The 20664-nt window shown below is 46.3% G+C and overlaps 1 protein-coding gene across 1 annotated transcript; it reads left to right on the forward strand.

Moving 5' to 3' along the window:
* Positions 1–14708: 14708 nt before the first annotated feature.
* LOC123494963 (uncharacterized) lies at positions 14709–15839 on the forward strand. Its single transcript, XM_045231518.1, has one exon. The coding sequence runs from the start codon at positions 14709–14711 to the stop codon at positions 15837–15839; it is 1131 nt and encodes a 376-aa protein (XP_045087453.1).
* The last annotated feature ends 4825 nt before the right edge of the window (positions 15840–20664 follow it).

Consider the following 20664-nt stretch of genomic DNA (forward strand, 5'->3'; position numbering starts at 1 on the left):
GTTTAGATATACTTTAGGGCTATTTGTGCCTGAACTAGCTCAAACTAACTATAACCCGTGGATACAGCAGCAGATAATTTTTAAGAACGAACTAAACTCCTTCCGGCCCATAATATAAGATGTTAATTCATCTAAGATGTGAGTATATTGGATGTTATAAGATACTCCCTCCGTTCCTAAATATTTGTCTTTTTAGAGATTTCAAATGGACTACCACATACGGATGTATATAGACATGTTATAAAAGAGTGTTGTACTACATCATTGTGCCATTGTTGTTTAGCTTCTAATATTAACTTGGTGCTTTTAGGTACATATGTCATTGGTAAAGATCCGCGTTTCGACCCTTTCTGCGTATGGGCCAATGAGATATCGATGAACCGGCATCAAGTGAGGAAGCTGATAAAGATTGTTAGTAAAATGGGTCCAAAGATGGCAATTAAACTATTTGTTTACACTTTATCCAAGACAACAGTGAACTGGGGGATGGTAAGTAAGAACTCTGCAGCCTTCTTTTTACTGCCCATAATGAGTTGTGTTAGATGACAATGTCTGAAATCTTATTCCTTTGCAGTGGTTGCCAAAGCAGTTTACTCAAGATTACCTCTCAAACTACATGATTGGTGGGCATGCAAAGGTTAAAGTATATCTACCAGAACACAATGATTATCTAGATGTTTTCATGAAGACCGTGAAGGATGGGCGGTCGGCCATCACAAGGGGTTGGACTAGAGTCGTGCGTGCCTTCTGCATGGAGGAGGGCACAATATGGGCATTCCGCTTCACCTTGTTCAGCAACCAGAATATATTTCGCCTCTTTCTTTACCGCCTTTAATAGTACAAGTATACAACTGTGGTTCATCATTCTTTATTTGGTTCTTATGTAATTCTTGAACATATGTACCTATGAATCGAATAATGCATTGGTTGTTTGAACCTGATGGATGTGAATAAAGCTGTAGCATACATTCAAATTCAAATCCAAATCCGGTACAATTTGGAAAAGCAGCAATTAAATTACGGTGAAATTACGCTATCCAGGTTGTTACGGCACACACGGTTGGTAAAACACAAACGTTTGCGATATGCACCATAATCCGAGACGGTTCACAGAGAGGAAACGTGTGCAAGCATGCACACAGTTGCCGTTTGCAAAGCATGTGCGATGTCAGACGATATCACAAACGGTGCGGGCAAACTAAACGTTTGTGTTAGTTGCCTTGTCGTACACGATTCGCAACCATGAACTGTTTCTGGTGAAGTATGCATCGTAAACGTTGCACCACAGAATAGCGTGTGCGATAGTTGTCGTTTACGACGATGTTACGACGGTCCGACATTTCGTAATCCTGTCCGACACTCGTATGACGATTAGCTAATCTTCTTAACGGTGAACCGTTTGTCATGGGCCGCGCATCATACATGTTCTATAATAGTGAACCGTTTGTGATGGGCCGTGCATCATAAACGTAGCACCACAGAATACCGACTGCGATGGCAATGCCAGCAGAAACGAGTAGGAGTATTGTAGGGGCTCTATCCCCGACGGTTTCTGGGTCGTGTGGGAAGGACCCCCCTATCGCCCACACTCACTTGGCGATGTTTCCAAATGCCGTCGCGGAAAGGGTTTTTAAACCGTTTGTTTAGGACCAACGTGCACCAGTGTCTACAGGTATCTCCAAAGGTGTTTGTTGGGTTGGCATAGATCGAGATTAGGATTTGTCACTCCGAGTATCAGAGAGGCGGTATCTCTGGGCCCTCTCGGTAATGCACATCATAATAAGCCTTGCAAGCAATGTGACAAATGAGTTAGTTGCAGGATGATGCATTACGGAACGAGTAGAGACTTGTCAGGAACGGGATTGAACTAGGTATGAAGATACCGACGATCGAATCTCGGGCAAGTAACATACCGATGACAAAGGGAATAACGTATGTTGTCATTACGGTACGACCGATAAAGATCTTCGTAGAATATGTGGGAACCAATATGAGCATCCAGGTTCCGCTGTTGGTTATTGACCGGAGAGGTGTCTCGGTCATGTCTACATAGTTCTCGAACCCATAGGGTCCGCGCACTTAACGTTCGATGACGATTTTGTATTATATGAGTTATGTGATTTGGTGACCGAATGTTGTTCGGAGTCCCGGATGAGATCACGGACATGATGAGGAGTCTCGAAATGGTTGAGAGGTAAAGATTCATATATAGGACGATAGTATTTGGACACCGGAAGTGTTCCTGGGGTACCGGATACGTATCGGGTCAACGGAAGGGGTTCCGGGAAACCCCCGGCAAGCTATATGGGCCTAATGGGCCAAGAGAGGGACAGACCAGCCCCAAAAGGGGCTGGTGCGCCCCCTATAGGCCGAATAGGAAGAGAAGGAAAGGAAGGGAAGGGAGAAGGAAAGGGGAGGATTCAGCCTCCCCCTTTCCTTCCCCTCCCCCCTCTCTTTCCTTTCCCCTCCGATGGATATGGAAGGGGGGAGGCCGACTTGGAGGAGGCGCCCAAGTAGGATTACTCCTACTTGGGTTGCCCCTTGCAGCACCTCTCCCTCTCCCACCTATATATATGTGGGGGGGAACCGCTAGAACACACAAACATCTGTTAGCCGTGCGCGACGCCCCACTCCACAGTTTACGCCTCCGGTCATATTGTCGTAGTGCTTAGGCGAAGCCCTGCGCGGATCACTTCACCATCGCCGTCACCGCGCCGTCGTGCTGACGAAACTCTCCCTCGACACTTTGCTAGATCAAGAGTTCGAGGGACGTCATCGAGCTGAACGTGTGTAGAACTCAGAGGTGTCGTACGTTCGGTGCTTGATCGGTCAGAACAAGAAGAAGTTCGACTACATCAACCGCGTTGTCAAATGCTTCCGCTTTTGGTCTACGAGGGTACGTGGACACACTCTCCCCCTCTCGTTGCCATCCATCTCCTAGATAGATCCTGCATGAGCGTAGGAAATTTTTTGAAATTGCATGCTACATTCCCCAACAACTTAAGCATCGCTACGAGTGGGAAAATCTCATCGCAGTCAACACCTTGAACTTGTCGAAAACTTTTTGTGACAAGTCGAGCTTTGTAGATAGTAACACTACCATCCGTGTCCGTCTTCCTCTTGAAGATCCATTTATTCTCAATGGCTTGCCGATCATCGGGCAGTCCACCAAAGTCCACACTTTGTTCTCATACATGAATCCTATCTCAGATTTCATGGCCTCAAGCCATCTGTTGGAATCTGGGCTTATCATAGCTTCTTCATAGTTCGTAGGTTCGCCATGGTCTAATAACATGACTTCCAGGACAGGATTACCATACCACTCTGGTGCAGAACATGCTCTGGTTGACCTACGAGGTTCGGTAGTAACTTGATCTGAAGTTTCATGATCATTATCATTAGCTTCCTCTCTAGTTGGTGTAGGCATCACGGGAACAGTTTTCTGTGATGAGCTACTTTCCAATTCGAGAGAAGGTACAATTACCTCATCAAGTTCTACTTTCCTCCCACTCACTTCTTTCGAGAGAAATCTTTCTCTAGAAAGGATCCATTCTTAGCAACAAAAATCTTGCCTTCGGATCTGTGATAGAAGGTGTACCCAATAGTTTCTTTTGGGTATCCTATGAAGACGCACTTCTCCGATTTGGGTTCGAGCTTATCAGGCTGAAGCTTTTTCACATAAGCATCGCAACCCCAAACTTTAAGAAATGACAGCTTAGGTTTCTTGCCAAACCACAGTTCATACGGTGTCGTCTCAACGGATTTAGATGGTTCCCTATTTAACATGAGTGCAGCTCTCTCTAATGCATAACCCCAAGACGATGGTGGTAAATTAGTAAGAGACATCATAGATTGCACCATATCTAAGAAAGTACGGTTACGACATCCGGACATACCATTACGTTGTGGTGTTCCAGGTGGCGTGAGTTGTTAAACTATTCCACATTGCTTTAAATGAAGGCCAAACTTGTAATTCAAATATTCGCCTCTACGATCAGATCGTAGAAACTTTATTTTCTTGTTACGATGATTCTCCACTTCACTTTGAAATTCTTTGAACTTTTCAAATGTTTCAGACTTGTGTTTCATTAAGTAGATATATACCTATATCTGCTCAAATCATATGTGAAGGTCAGAAAATAATGATACCCGCCGCGAGCCTCAACACTAACCGGACTGCATACATCGGTATGTATTATTTCCAACAAGTCATCAGCTCGCTCCATTGTTCCGGAGAACGTAGTTTTAGTCATCTTGCCCATGAGGCATGGTTCGCAAGTATCAAATGATTCATAATCAAGTGATTCCAAAAGCCCATCTGCATGGAGTTTCTTCATGCGTTTTACACCAATATGACCTAAACGGCAGTGCCATAAATATGTTGCACTATCATTATCAACTTTGCATCTTTTGGCATCAATATTATGAATATGTGTATCACTACAATCAAGATTCAATAAACCATTTATATTGAGTGTATGACCATAGAAGGTTTTATTCATGTAAACATAACAACAATTATTCTTTGAATTAAATGAATAACCGTATTGCAATAAACATGATCCAATCATATTCATGCTCAACGTAAACACCAAATAACATTTATTTTAGGTTCAACACTAATCCCGAAGGTAAAGGGAGTGTGCGATGGTGATCTTATCAACCTTGGAATCACTTCCAACACACATCGTCACCTCGCCCTTAACTAGTATCTGTTCATTTTGCAACTCCTGTTTCGAGTTACAAATCTTAGCAATTGAACTGGTATCAAATACCCAGGGGCTACTATGAACACTAGTAAAGTACACATCAATAACATGTATATATATATATCAAATATTCCTTTGCTCACTTTGCCATCCTTCTTATCCGCCAAGTTTTTGGGGCAGTTCCGCTTCCACTGACCATTTTCTTTGCAGTAGAAGCACTCAGTTTCAGGTTTGGGTCTAGCTTTGGGCTTCTTTACAGGAGTGGAAACTTCCTTGCCATTCTTCTTGAAGTTCCCTTTCTTTCCCTTAGTGGTCTTTTTAACCATCAACACTTGATTCTATTTCTTGATTTCTACCTTCACCGATTTCAGCATCGCGAAGAGCTTGGGAATCGTTTTTCGTTATCCCTTGCATATTATAGTTCATCTAAGTTCTAGTGACTTGGTGATAGTGACTAGAGAACTCTGTCAATCACTATCTTATCTGGAAGATTAACTCCCACTTGATTTAAGTGATTGTAGTACCCCAGACATTCTGAGCACATGCTCACTAGCTAAGCTATTCTCCTCCATCTTGTAGGCAAAGTACTTGTCAGAGGTCTCATACCTCTTAACACGGGAATGAGTCTGAAATATCATTTTCAGCTCTTGGAACATCTCATATGCTCCATGGCATTCAAAACAATTTTTGAAGTCCCGGTTCTAAGCCGTAAAGCATGGTGCACTAAACTATCAAGTAGTCATCATACCGAGCTTGTCAAACGTTCATAACGTCTGCATCTGCTCCTGCAATAGGTCTGTCACCTAGCGGTGCATCAAGGACATAATTCTTCTGTGCAACAATGAGGATAATCCTCAGATCACGAACCCAATCCACATCATTGCTACTATCAACTTTCAACTTAGTTTTCTCTAGGAACATATCAAAAATAAAACAGGGGAGCTATACGCGAGCTATTGATCTAGAACATAGATATGCAAAAACTATCATGACTAAGTTCTTGATAAATTAAGTTGAATTAATCATATTACTTAAGAACTCCCACTTAGATAGACATCCCTTGAGTCATCTAAATGATTACGTGATCCAAATCAACTAAACCATGTCCGATCATCACGTGAGATGGAGTAGTCATCAATGGTGAACATTTCTATGTTGATCATATCTACTATATAATTCACATTCGACCTTTCAGTCTCCAATGTTCTCAGGCCATGTCTGTACATGCTAGGCTCGTCAAGTTTAACTCGAGTATTCCGCATGTGCAAAACTGTCTTGCACCCGCTGTATGTGAATGTAGAGCTTATCACACCCGATCATCGCGTGGTGTCTCAGCACGATGAACTGTCGCAATGGTGCATACTCAGGGAGAACACTTATACCTTGGAATTTTAGTAAGGGATCATCTTATAATGCTACCGCCGTACTAAGCAAAATAAGATGCATAAAAGATAAACATCACATGCAATCAAGATATGTGACATGATATGGCCATCATCATCTTGTGCCTTTGATCTCCATCTCCAAAGCACCGTCATGATCTCCATCGTCACCGGCTTGACACCTTGATCTCCATCGTAGCATCATGGTCGTCTCGCCAACTATTGCTTCTACAACTATCACTAACGCATAGTGATAAAGTAAAGCAATTACATGGCGTTTGCATTTCATATAATAAAGCGACAACCATAAGGCTCCTACCAGTTGCCGATAACTTTTACAAAACACGATCATCTCATACAATAACGTATATCACATCATGTCTTGACCATATCACATCACAACATGCCCTGCAAAAACAAGTTAGACGTCCTCTACTTTGTTGTTGCAAGTTTTACGTGGCTGCTACGGGCTTCTAGCAAGAACCGTTCTTACCTACGCATCAAAACCACAATAGTGATTTTATCAAGTTTTCTATTTTAACCTTCAACAAGGACCGGCCGCAGTCTAATTCGATTCAACTAAAGTTGGAGAAACACACACCCGCCAGCCACCTTTATGCAAAACTAGTTGCATGTATGTCGATGGAACCAGTCTCATGAACGTGGTCATGTAAGGTTGGTCCGGGCCGCTTCATCCAACAATACCGCCTAATCAAAATGAGACATTGGTGGTAAGTAGTATGACGATCACCTCCCACAACTCTTTGTGTTCTACTCGTGCATATCATCTGCATAGACCTGACTTGGATGCCACTGTTGGGAAACGTAGCATGCAATTTCAAAAACAATCCTACGCTCACGCAAGATCTATCTAGGAGATGCATAGCAATGAGAGGGGAGAGTGTGTCTACGTACCCTCGTAGACCGAAAGCGGAAGCGTTTAACAACGTGGTTGATATAGTCGAACTTCTTGTCGTTCCGACGGATCAAGAACCGAACGTACGGCACCGTCGAGTTCTGCACACGTTCAGCTCGATGACGTCCCTTGAACTCTTGATCTAGCAAAGTGTCGAGGGAGAGTTTCGTCAGCATGACGGCGTGGTGACAGTGATGGTGAAGTGATCCGCGCAGGGCTTCGCCTAAGCACTACGACAACATGACCGGAGGCGTAAACTATGGAGGGGGGCGCCGCACACGGCTAACAATCGTTGTTGTATGTTCTAGCGGTGCCCCCCCCCCCTCATATATATAGGTTGCAGTAGAGGGGAGGCAGCCAAGGGGGCGCCCCAAGTAGGAGGAATCCTACTTGGGCGCCTCCCAATTCGGCCTCCCCCCTTCCATATTCATCCGGAGGGGGAAGGAAGGAGGAGGGAGGAGAGAAGGAAGGGGGAGGCCGAATTGCTCCCCTTCCTTTCTCTCTTCCCCTCTTTCCTTCCCCCTTTATTTTAGCCTACATGGGGCGCACCAGCCCCCTAGGAGCTGGTATGTCCCCTTCTTGGCCCATTAGGCCCATGTAGTTGCCGGGGGGATGCCCGGAACCCCTTCCGTGACCCGATATGTACCCGGTACCCCCGGAACACTTCTGGTGCCCGAATATCATCGTCCAATATATGAATCTTTACCTCTCAGCCATTTCAAGACTCATAGTCATGTCCTTGATCTCACCCGGGACTCCGAACAACGTTCGGTCACCAAATCACATAACTCATATAATACAAAATCGTCATCGAACGTTAAGCATGCGGACCCTACGGGTTCGAGAAGTATGTAGACATGACCGAGACACCTCTCCGGTCAATAACCAATAGCAGAACCTGGATGCTCATATTGGTTCCTACATATTCTACGAAGATCTTTACTGGTCGAACGTAATGACAACATACACAATTCCCTTTGTCCATCGGTATGTTACTTGCCCGAGATTCGACCGTTGGTATCTTCATACCTAGTTCAATCTCATTACCGGTAAGTCTCTTTACTCGTTCCGTAATACATCACCTTGTGACTAACTCCTTAGTCGTTTGCTTGCAAGCTTATGATGTGTATTACCGAGAGGGCCCAGAGATACCTCTCCGATACTCGGAGTGACAAATCCTAATCTCTATCTATGCCAACTCAACAAACACCTTCGGAGATACCTGTAGAGCATCTTTATAATCACCCAGTTACTTGTGACGTTTGATAGCACACAAGGCATTCCTCCGGTATCCGGGAGTTGCATAATCTCATAGTCGAAGGAATATGTATTTGACATGAAGAAAACAATAGCAATAAAACTGAACGATCAATATGCTAAGCTAATGGATGGGTCTTGTCCATCACATCATTTTCCTAATGATGTGATCTCGTTCATCAAATGACAACACATGTCCATGGTCAGGAAACTTAACCATCTTTGATTAACGAGTTAGTCTAGTAGAGGCTTACTAGGGACACGGTGTTTTGTCTATGTATCCACACATGTATCAAGTTCCCGGTTAATACAATTCTAGCATGAATAATAAACAGTTATCATGATATAAGGAAATATAAATAACAACTTTATTATTACCTCTAGGGCATATTTCCTTCACCCCTCTGGTACTTCTTTGGCCCATCCTGTGTCTTCTAGCCCAGAAAAATTCTTCAAAAAGTTTCGCTGCGTTTGGACTCTGTTTGGTATTGATTTTCTGCGAAGTAAAAAACAAGCAAACAACAACAACTGGCACTGGGCACTATGTCAATAGGTTAGTCCCAAAAAATGATATAAAGTTGCTATAAAATGATTGTAAAACTTCCAATAATGATAATATAACAGCATGGAACAATCAAAATTATAGATACGTTGGAGACGTTTCAAGCACGCGACCGGACAGGGAGGCACCGCCGAGGGGATCGGCCTTGGCGTCGCCTGCCGATGACGACATTGCGGCGGGGCGTGTCCGTCCAGGTGGATGCGGCGGCGGCTGACCTCATCGGTGGTCGGTGGGGTGGGAGATCTGGGACTGGGAGTTGGTGCTCGCGCTGGACTATGCCGCTTCACTGGTAGCTATGGACTAGAGGCAGCGGGGAAACGAAAGGGAAAGGAACTCGCAATAGATCAGCGGAGCGGAGCGGAGCGGAGCGGAGCACGGATGCAGTTAAATGCAAGTCATCTTTGCTCTTATGCACAGTTCTGCGAAGCTTAACAACCAACCAAAGACATGAGAGCATCTATAGCCGCGCACCACAAACCGGCCTCAAACGCCCGGGCGGACGGCCCGGTCACTGACCAATCATGAAAATTGGACCCAGACAAGCGCCTCTAATGCCTGGACTAACCGACACCCCTCATATCCAGCCCAAATATAGGGCGGATATGGGGCACCCGTGCGCGCCCCGGTGCGTCTTCCACGTCGGACTGCCGACAGGGTCCCACGCGGAATCGCCCGGAAACCCGGTGGTCCGGCGGACGTCTTGTCGATGGGGGGTGTGAACGTCGTGTGGTGCCGATCCGGCTCATCGCCCAAGGCCAAATCCGGCTATTTAAGCTGGCCGGCGTCCCCCAACCATAGCCCATCCAGCCGCTCCCTCTCCGCGCTGCTAGCCCGAGCCCATCCACCTCCCCTCTCCCGCTCCACCGCTCTTCCCATGCTCTCCAGCTTCGCCATGGTCCAGCAAAAGCTAACCACCTACGCTATGCTCACGTCGGAGCACCGGTACCAGATCGAGCAGGAGATCCCGATGAGGCGTGCTTCGCGCGCCGCCCGCACTGCTGCCGGGCTGCCTCCGGACTCGCTGGAGCTGGAGGAGGAGAGAGGAGCAGCGGCCGACTCCGATGGAGGTGGAGGAGGAGGCGGAGCAGCCGGAGCAGGAGCTGGTGCCGGCTCCGGGCTTCAACATGAAGGATGTGGAGGCGGAGTTCTCCGTCGCCCAAGCGAACGAGATGGCGGAGTAGCAGGCTATCCTGGAATCCATCGAGGATGAGGCCTATGTGGAGGCCAATCCGTAGTTCATCCGGTAGGTACGGGCGGCGACCGACACGCTCTTTGATGAGGTCGAAGCGAAGATGGATGTGGAGGTCGACACGAAGGAGCCGCAGAAGGAGGAGTCGGGCACAGAGATAGTGGACATATCCGACGAGGACTAGGGTAGTTGATCTACGTAGTACGTGGATTTTTTTTTCTTTGCATGCTTTTGTATGGATTTAAGATTTCTAGTATGAGGTATCCGGATGTAGATGAGCAAGAGGACTGATTGGTCACTACGGCGTTTGAGGGCCCGGATTTTCCTAGCCTGACTGTAGATGCTCTAAATCTAGTCTCTGGTTACTCCACGACTTTAGACCACTGTCTGTAAAAGAATCTCGATGTTCTTGCATTTTAACTGAACATATTTTAGGTGATTTCAGTTAAACATGGTCTCATACATTTTTCAACATTGCTTCTCCCTTTGTAAGCATCATGCTCATTGTTTGCAAGAAAAAACTCTCCAAAGTTTTGCATTTTAGTTCCTCATTTTTCAAGATTGTTCCTCATCTTTCAATATTGTTCATCATGTATGGCCACTAAAGTTATGGAGAGACGTATCTAGATGTTTAGTGAGAATTCATGAAGTTTGCGGGCTTGGTTATCGTTTTGCGTGGTGATGTCCAATCCCGGATTTTTTTTTAACACAGTACAGAAGCAAGCCCTCATGCATACACTCATCCCTATGAACGCACACCCTACCCCTATGAGCACCTTCGAGAGACTGAACCGGCATATCATCTTGAGATTTACGAAGTCACCATAGGCGCCTCGTCGTCGATGGGAACGTCTCCTCCCACTGAAAGCGCATCGCCGAAAATCTTGAAATAAATCTAGGAATAATGCGAGCACCAGGATTTGAACCGTGGTGGGCTGGGGATACCACTATCCCTCTAACCATCCAACCACAGGTTGGTTCGCGTCCAATCCCGGATATTCATGTGTTCCTGCGAATGTGTATGTCGTATGTGGGGTTAGATGTTCCCTATCCCTAGGTCCATAGTGTTTGCATGGACATCATGGGATCTAGCTTTTGTTGCATGATATCTTCCCTGATCTGCATGTTTGACCTACATTTTACCTTAATCATGGGAGTGACAGGATTCGAGCTAGAACTCGCGGAAGATATCATATGGAACATTGCATTGTAACTAATATGCTCCACATGGTCGTCATCATACTTGTAATAAATGTGTAATAAGTCATCACATGGGGAAGTCAAACTAGCATGAGGCATAGCAATAGGATGATCATCATCTTGCAAGCAATCAATTAATGTTCACTGGTGTGACAAGCACATCACCACCACCTATCTAGTTTCCTTTGCAGTTCCACTGTGTGGTGTAGGCGTAGTGGTAAAGACCATCTGGTTGTCATGGTCAGCACCTTGATCGAACCATGTGAGGGTGCATCTTCCTCCACCATGATTATCGTCTTGTCCAAGGGAGAGACGAAGTTGTCAATGACCTGGGTGTCATCATCCATGAGACCTAGCACCAAGTGAGAAGATACAATAGATATAGAGGTTAAGTTGTTGGAGTTGCAAATGACCTCACATGACCTATCAACTACCTTACTCGACTATAAAATTCGGGTTAATAGGGTTGATGGACTACTCATATCAACAAGGAATTTTTACCTTTTTCGGAAGATGGCTAAGTCTGCTAGAAAATATGATGCTTATGTTTGTACTAGAGGAGGTGCTCATACTCAAGAACCTTTATATCCTAAAGGACATCCTAAACGAATAGAACAAGATTCTCAAAATATTGATAACAATGTTTCTCGTTCACCGAGAAAGAAAAAGAAAAGGAAGTCTAAACATGTTAAACCTGCTTATGATAGTTCTAGGAAACCTGGTATTGTTGAGAATAAAGCTCAAGAGAATCCTAATAGTGTTAATATTTCTGATGCTGAAATACAAGAGCATTTTTAGAAATAAAAAAACAAATCCCAAAAAATTAGTTCAATTTTTTATCATTTTTCAAAATCATGAACTTTTTGAAATTCAGGAACATTTTTCAATTTCTTGAATTTTTTTAATTGGCTAACAATTTTCAAGTTCTTGATTTCTTTTTAGGCCGGAGTACATTTTTTGGAGTCCTAGAACATTTTTTAAATTTATGGCAAAATTTTAAAGTTTGAAATTATTTTTGAATTCGCAAAGATTTTTTTAATTCATAACATTTTTCCCAATTGGTGTATAGTTTTTGAATTTCTGATTTTTTTTAAATACTGAAAATTTTGTTTCGAATTGGGGATTCATGAGCCTTTTTCGAAGTAAAAAAAACACGCTAGAAAAACTGGAAGAGCCTTCTATGAGCTTCTGAAGAAATAAGGGTGTGCCATTACTGCGTTTCCTCTGCACAACGCGGGGAGTAGGAATGTCACTAACGGCACAACGCCCACACTCCTGTTTCACTATCGTAGTGGCCGGCCCATATGACATTTCTTTTCTGTACCGGGGTTTCCGGAACCTCCTAAAGGGTTCCCCTGGTTTTCTTGGAGCGGTTTTCTCTGTTTTTTCAGAGCAATCTTTCTTCAGGTTTTCATTTTTTTCTTTTTACCTTTTTATTTTTATTTCGTAAATTTGCGAATTTTTCATGTTTGTTTTTCTTACATTAGCAAAATATTCTCAAATTCATGATTTTTTGAATTCTGAACTTTTTTGATTCCATGATTTTTTGCAAATTGACGAAGTTGTTTTAAATTCGTGAGCTTTTCTCAAATTCATGAACTTTTTCCTTATTCACGATTTGAAAAAAAAAAAATCATGATTTTTCACAAATTTATGATTTTTTTTCCAAATTCACTAGCATTTTCGAATTTGATGATTTTTCAAAATTCATGAATTCTCTTATATTTATGCCTTTCCACATTAAGGTAGCCGATCAGCGGTCAACTTGTAAACAAGTCAACGTTCAGCAGAAAAAAAAACAGAAGAAAAGGGCGAGGGGCCGAGCGAGCGGCTCGCGCAGGAGCGAACGTGAATTTTGTTGGGAAACCGGGCCACCCGGAGGGGTGGCGGCGGCCGCGTGCAAAGCGCACGGGCTGGCCCCTCCCGTTTCCCCTACTTTTGGTTAAGTGGGTACTTATCCCTTGACCCCTAGTCCCTATATAAAGCAACGAGGAGCCATCATTGTAATCTCTGATCATTGATTAATAAAGCTGGTCTCCTCCATATCTCTCTGTCTCATTTACTCTCGCGTGTTCGACTACTTCGTCTACGACGCTCGCCCTCGCTCCGCAACCTCGGACCGAACTCGCCGGCGGAGTTGCGGAACACGTTATCAGCACGCTTCGCTCCATCAACTCTCCGTCAAGCCTGCGTCAAGCCTGCATCACGCAGGCTTTCGTCGATCCCGCGGAGGTATAAGATCCGATCCCCACTTTTGCAAAAATGGATTCCTTTCGTTACTACGATTCCGTTTTTGCGATTAGATTATTTTTCGGATAAATCTACCTATGGTGTGGATTTCTCTCCCAAAAACCGAGCGGACGAATACGTCGCCGACCAATGTCGATGTTTTTGGATCACGAGAGACTTGTTGACTACACTATATGGGAGTCGGTACAGATCATGATCCAGATGATCACGGTACCGCCGCAACGCACTCGCTGTGCCACGCGCCGTCGATGTTCCCGATGAACACGACGACGTTTTTGAGATCCCGACACCGACGTCCAGATGACGCCGTCCAAAGCAGCTGGCCGTACCCGTGCCCGATGCACGCTCGAGGCCGCCGCGTGCCCTGCTGGCCCCGGCTCCGCTAGTCGCCGCCCGGCTGCTGGCCGACGCCGCGTGCGCGCGTGGTAGCCGCGCCCGGCGTGCGTGCTGGCCTGGCGCTGGTCGCCGCCCGGCTGCTGGCTGCCCCGCGTACGCGCGAGGTAGCCACGCCCGGCGGGCTGGCTGGCTTGGCATTTGACGCCGCCGCCGCGCCATGGCCGCGCGCCCCGCTGGCCGCGCCACGCCGCCCCGCCCCATCGACCGCACCGTGCTCGCCGCCGCGCCGTGCCACATCGTGCGTGCGCACGGGCCTGTCGAGGCCGCCGCCGCTCGGGCGCTCGGGCGCTAGGGTTGGAAACCCTAGCGACCTAGAGCTGGCAAGCGGGCCGGCCCAGCGGGCTGTACGCAATGGGCCTCCCCTTTCCCTCCATAAAAAAAAGGAGGAGGGCAGTGGGGCTGGCTACACGGGCCGACGGCCCATTTTTCGGCCTGCAGACGAACTAGGGCCAGGCCAGAGAGCGCGCGCGCCCGGTTATTTACGTTTTAGCCCCGCAGTACCGTAAATTTATGCGACTATATTCCTGCTGTAATATTTTGCGTATAAGTCCCTGGAACTGTCTGTTTTCGCTGAAAATGCGTATTTGGGCTTAAAAATGCCTCGGGAATTCAATTTTTGGGCTAGTTTTCACATACTAGATGCGCTTAACATGCTATCTTTTGTAACATGATATTATTGTATGATTTTACTGTTGTAGATTAATTGTTTAGCACTCTTAATCATTTAGTAAGTCATATAATAGCATGTTTTAAATATTGGAACGTCTTTTTATTGAATAAGTTTATCAACGTCGCTTTGTGCAAAAGATTACCTGCTGTAATCTCATGATTTTTGCATAAATCGCAGATGGCCGGAATTGTCAACAAGGAGTTTCCTGAGTTGGCCCAGACAGGGCTGAACTACCTGTCATGGTCCTCGGACTGCGAGATCTTTCTCCAGGGCAAAACCCTCCTGAGGGCGATCGGTAAGGGGGCCCAGCTGGCCGTCACTGATCCCAAGTTCGAAACTGACAATGCGCAGGCCCTGCACTTTCTCCGTCATCACCTGTCACCTACTATGAAAGATGAGTATATGGCTGAGCACAGTGCTTCTGGCCTTTGGGCCGCTCTTAAGCAGCGGTTTGAGCGGCTGAAGTACACTGTGAAGCCACGTGCAGAGGCAGAGTGGATCCGTCTGAGGTTTGCGGACTTCAAGATGGTTGGGGAGTACAATTCAGCTCTCCACCGGATTTGTACAACTCTTCGGTTGTGTGGTACTGAGATTACCGACTCCCAGAAGATTGAGAAAACCCTATCCACTTTCCACCCCGACGCGGTCCAGTCCTCACGGAACTACCACCAGGGGAACTACACGAGGTATTCAGAGTTGATTGACGTCCTCCAGGTGGCGGAGGCGCAGGACGAGGTTCTCAAAAAGAACTTTGTCGCGCAACCACTTGGGGGGAGTTCTCGCCAGGAGGTGAACGCTCTCAAAGTCCGCAAGCCTCAACAGAAGAAGAGGGGACGGAAGGGCAAGAAGAAGGGCCCTCACCCCCCCCCCCCCGCCCCGGCTAAGCAGAACAAGTCGGGCAAGGGAGGGCAAAGGCCTCAGGACTGCTTCCGTTGTGGCTCGGTGGAGCATTTCTCCCGCCAGTGCCGCGCACCACAGGAGGTCGTTGATGCATATAAGGCTCGGAAGGCGCGTGAGATGCACCTCGCCTTGGTTCAGGAGGGAGCACCACCGGCGCCCATGGCGGCACCCGTGATGATCGCTACTCCCCCTGCTGCGCCCATAGAGGCGACCCCCGTGGTGCCCATCGCAGCAGCTTTGGCGGTCTCTACCGACGCCCACGTCGCCATGGAGGTTGACCACATGGTCGCCTCAGCGGCGCCGCCACTAGACATTGATGCTGCCTCCAAGATGATTTCTAAGGAGGATCAGCTCACTAGTATGGAGATTGCGGCGGAAGTGAATGGCTTCTTCACCGAGTCCACTTAGCATACCTCTTTGGTTATCATGATTCCGTGATTTGATACAATAAAATTGAATAAATTCGATTTGGTTGTAAGCTCTATGAGAGCATAAACTTATTCTTTACTTTGGCGATTGGATGGCATTTATTCATTTATTCCATTATTTGTACATGATAGCATGTTATGTTCTGAGATGTGTGCATTTATTTTTAATGTATTTTCTTCCTCATTACATTAATTAGATGTCATATTTTAGAACGCGTGTGGCGCCCGAATGGAGGAAACGTGCCTTGCCGATAGCGCCGCCACTCATACCATTTTACGAGAAACTAAGTACTTTGAGTCCATTAAAAAATCTCCGGAAAGTATTATGACAATCGCCGGCTGCGGTTCTCACATAGTTGGCTCCGGACGAGCCACTATTATACTCCCCATGGGAACAACTTTGATCATTAATGATGCGTTGTTGTACCCGGAGTCGACTCGTACTCTTTTGAGCTTTAGAGACATCCGCGCTAATGGTTTCCATGCTGAGACCGATGAAGAAAACGGCAAGGAGTGTCTACTCATCCCAAAGCGGGATGCAGGTGGTAAACATGTTATCGAAAGGCTTCCTTCGTTTGACACAGGGCTATACTACACTAAGATAGTAGCACCGCCCGTGTACACTACCCTCAAGACCGTTTTTAGAAGCTCTGAACTCTTCTGCCTCTGGCACGATAGGTTAGGCCACCCCGGACTTAGGATGATGAGAAATATAATTAACAACTCACATGGCCATAATGTTAACGTGAAGAACTTCCCGAATCCCGATGATTTCGTGTGCTCCGCATGCGCTAAGGGGAAGTTAGTCATTAGGCCATCGCCCCTCAAGGTGAGGGATGAAATCCCCGCGTTCTTGGAACGTATCCAAGGGGACATATGTGGTCCAATTCAGCCCCTCACGGGGCCGTTTCGGTACATGGTGCTCATTGATGCTTCCTCTAAATGGTCCAATGTTTGCCTGCTGTCAACAAGGAACCATGCCTTTGCAAAATTGATCTCACAGATCATACAAATGAGGAATAATTTCCCGGATTATCGTATAAAGTCTATTCGAATGGACAACGCCGGAGAATTTACTTCAAAGGCGTTCGATGATTATTGCATGGCAATGGGAATCAAAGTTGAGCACTCGGTACCACATGTTCATACACAAAATGGACTTGCCGAGGCATTGATTAAAGGAATTAAATTCATTGCCCGACCGCTCCTTCAGGGTTGTAATTTACCAACTACATGTTGGGGCCACGCGGTGTTACACGCGGCTAATCTCATCAATTTTCGACCGTCGGCCTACAACATCCACTCTCCTGTTCAACTTGCGCAAGGGTCGGCACCAAAAATTTCCCACCTTCGTAGGTTCGGTTGCCAGGTATATGTACCAATACCACCCCCTCAGCGATCGGCGATGGGCCCGCTCCGTAAGTCGGGGATATACGTTGGTTATGAGACTGTGTCCATAATCAGGTATCTGGACCCCATGACAGGTGACTGTCACACGGCTCGTTTTGCTGATTGCATTTTTGACGAGGATCTTTTCCCGACTTTAGGGGGAGAGAATCAACCCCTTGATGCTAAAAGTCGAGAAATCACGTGGCAAGCCACGGGGATCCATGCTCATGACCCGCGCACTGCTGAGACTGAGAGAGAAGTCCAAAAGATAATAGATTTGCAGTCTTTAGCAAATCAACTGCCCGACCACTTTAGTGACTTAAAGACTGTGACAAAATCGCATGTGCACGCGCGCAATGCACCGGAAAGGGTTGAAATACCGAAGAAAAATGATGGTATGCCCGCTTCCGTCCAAAGGCCTAAAAGGACAAGAAATCCGGCTTCTCAAATCCCAAGTACTCGGGGACGCCCGACGAAAAAGGATAAGAGAGATTTATCACAGCCTGTCGCCAAAGTACCCCAAATTGAAACGGGAAGCCAGTCGAGACCTGGCACAAGTACGGAAAATTCAGTGCACGAAATTCCGGACTTAAACTTTCCCATAGGGGAAACACCCAACGGAGATGTGAGCGCACACATCGGCGCGGGAAATCTAAAGGACCTTGCTCCCATAATGGGAAATTTGGTAGAGCAAGTGTTTGCGCCAGATGCGCTCCATGACGAAATGGCCATAAATTATATTTATACGGGGGAGTCCCTGAACCGAGCAACGGTGATTGTCGACATCAACTTTGCTACGAAAATTGCCTCAATCATAGATCTTGACCCTGAGCCTAACACGCTCGCTGATTGCAAGAAAAGGTCGGATTGGAAAGATTGGCAGCAGGCAATTACTGCCGAATTATTATCTCTCAACAAAAGGAAGGTGTTCGGACCAGTTTGTCGAACTCCTCTCCACATTCGCCCTGTCGGCCATAGGTGGGTTTTTGTTCGAAAGAGAGATGAAAATAATAAGGTAGTACGGTACAAAGCAAGGCTCGTTGCTCAAGGGTTCACTCAACGACCAGGTGTCGATTTTGAGGAGACTTATTCCCCAGTCATGGATGGAGTTACCTTTAGATACTTGATCTCGATGGCAGTAAACATGGGCTTGAAAATGAAACTAATGGATGTTGTCACTGCTTACCTATATGGTAACTTGGATTCGAACATATACATGAAGGTTTCAGAAGGTATCCCTGTTCCGAACCATGATAGAGCAAATAGGGGTCTATACAGTGTTCAACTTCAAAAGGCACTGTACGGACTCAGACAGTCTGGTAGAATGTGGTACAATCGCTTAAGTGATTTCCTTCATGAGAAGGGCTACACGAGCAATAAAGATTGCCCATGTGTTTTTATACGGCGATCCCAAGATGGATTCTGTATAATCTCGGTGTACGTGGACGATTTAAACATAATCGGTACACCTGAGGATATTGAGGAAGCGAATTCCTACCTGATGTCGGAATTCGAGATGAAGGATTTGGGTAAAACCAAGTTCTGTCTAGGTATGCAACTTGAACATTCCCCTGATGGGATTCTAGTGCACCAGTCGGCCTACACCCAGAAGGTGTTGGAAAGATTTGGATTTGATAAGGCATATCCTTCTAAGACCCCGATGGTCGGAAGATCTTTACAACCAGACAAGGACCCGTTCAGGCCAAAGGAAAGAGGGGGAGGAAACTCTGGGACCAGAGGTTCCTTACCCGAGTGCAGTTGGAGCACTCATGTACCTCGCAAATTGTACATGGCCAGACATTGCGTTCGCCGTCAGTTTGCTTGCTCGGTACAGTTCTGAACCTACCAAGAGGCATTGGAAAGGTGTCAAGGACGTCTTCCGTTACCTGCAAGGGACCAAAGATCTTGGCTTGTTTTATAAAAGAAATCAAGACCTATCTATTATAGGCTATGCCGATGCTGGGTACCTATCGGACCCGCATGATTGCAAATCGCAGACTGGATATGTTTTCCTTTCTGGTGGAACTGCGTTTTCCTGGAAATCGTCCAAGCAAACACTTGTGTCGACTTCCACGAACCACTCGGAAATCATGGCATTATTCGAAGCGTCAAAAGAGTGTGTATCGCTTCGGCGGATGATCGGCCACATTTAGCAGACATGTGGGCTGAACACCGTACAAACCCCTACCATTATCTATGAAGATAATGCTGCTTGTGTTGCACAAGTCCAGATGGGTTATGTGAAGAGTAACCTCACAAAGCATATTAGTCCCAAGTTCTTCTATGCACATGAGCTGCAACAGTTGAACGAGGTGAGAGTTTTGCATACTAAGTCCTGTGACAATCTTGCTGATATGTTCACTAAATCATTACCGGCATCAACCTTAGAGAGATGTGTGCGTGGAATCGGTATGATGAGACTTAGAGAGATGCAAGGTTCAGGGGGAGAAACTTCGCAAACTCGTCGCTAAAATCTCAATCCTGATGATCGAGTACTCAACTTGATGGTTGAGTGGATTGTACTCTTTTTCCCTTGAGTGAGTTTTCCTGATGTTTCTCACACTAGGTTTTTGACGAGGCAATTCGTGCAATACAACAATGTATACCGTGTGCTCTTTCTCCATATTTTTTCCCACTGGGTTTTTCGGAGTTTTGAGGCATGGATATACGGATAATTACCCAAGGGGGAGTGTTGGGAAACCGGGCCACCCGGAGGGGTGGCGGCGGCCGCGTGCAAAGCGCACGGGCTGGCCCCTCCCGTTTCCCCTACTTTTGGTTAAGTGGGTACTTATCCCTTGACCCCTAGTCCCTATATAAAGCAACGAGGAGCCATCATTGTAATCTCTGATCATTGATTAATAAAGCTGGTCTCCTCCATATCTCTCTGTCTTATTTACTCTCGCGTGTTCGACTACTTCGTCTACGACGCTCGCCCTCGCTCCGCAACCTCGGACCGGACTCGCCGGCGGAGGTGCGGAACAAATTTGTTGACCGCGCCTCAATCACTACTCGCGCAAGTCTTTTTCTTTTGCGACTAACCTTTTTTTTTTTGCGAGTGGCTTAGCTGGTGGGCGGAAGACGAGCACAACGACACGGCTCGGTGGACGTTTACTTTTTAGTACCACACGGCTTGCTTCTAAGGTATTTAGCGGCTTAAAATGTCTGGTGCTGATCCTTCTATCGCCGAGGAAAGCATTCATGAACCAGCTATGCTAGCTAGCTGGTCGCACAGGTCTGCTGAGGCACCACCGATGACGAAATATTCATGAGCCAGCTATTCTAGCTAACCTGGCCGCATGGGAAAATATCACATGATACCACCTCTACCATGATACCATTTCAAAAAAAATCAATTTTTAAATTTAAATGTTTCAAAAAATTCTGAAAAAAATTGTGGATGTCCACATCACATGGAT

Source organism: Aegilops tauschii, chromosome 7 (genome assembly GCF_002575655.3).
Source record: "Aegilops tauschii subsp. strangulata cultivar AL8/78 chromosome 7, Aet v6.0, whole genome shotgun sequence".
NCBI lineage: Eukaryota > Viridiplantae > Streptophyta > Magnoliopsida > Poales > Poaceae > Aegilops > Aegilops tauschii.

Bases quoted from the DNA above. Each gene is read 5' to 3' on its own strand.
- LOC123494963 (XM_045231518.1), top strand. From the start codon at position 14,709: ATGGCCGGAATTGTCAACAAGGAGTTTCCTGAGTTGGCCCAGACAGGG.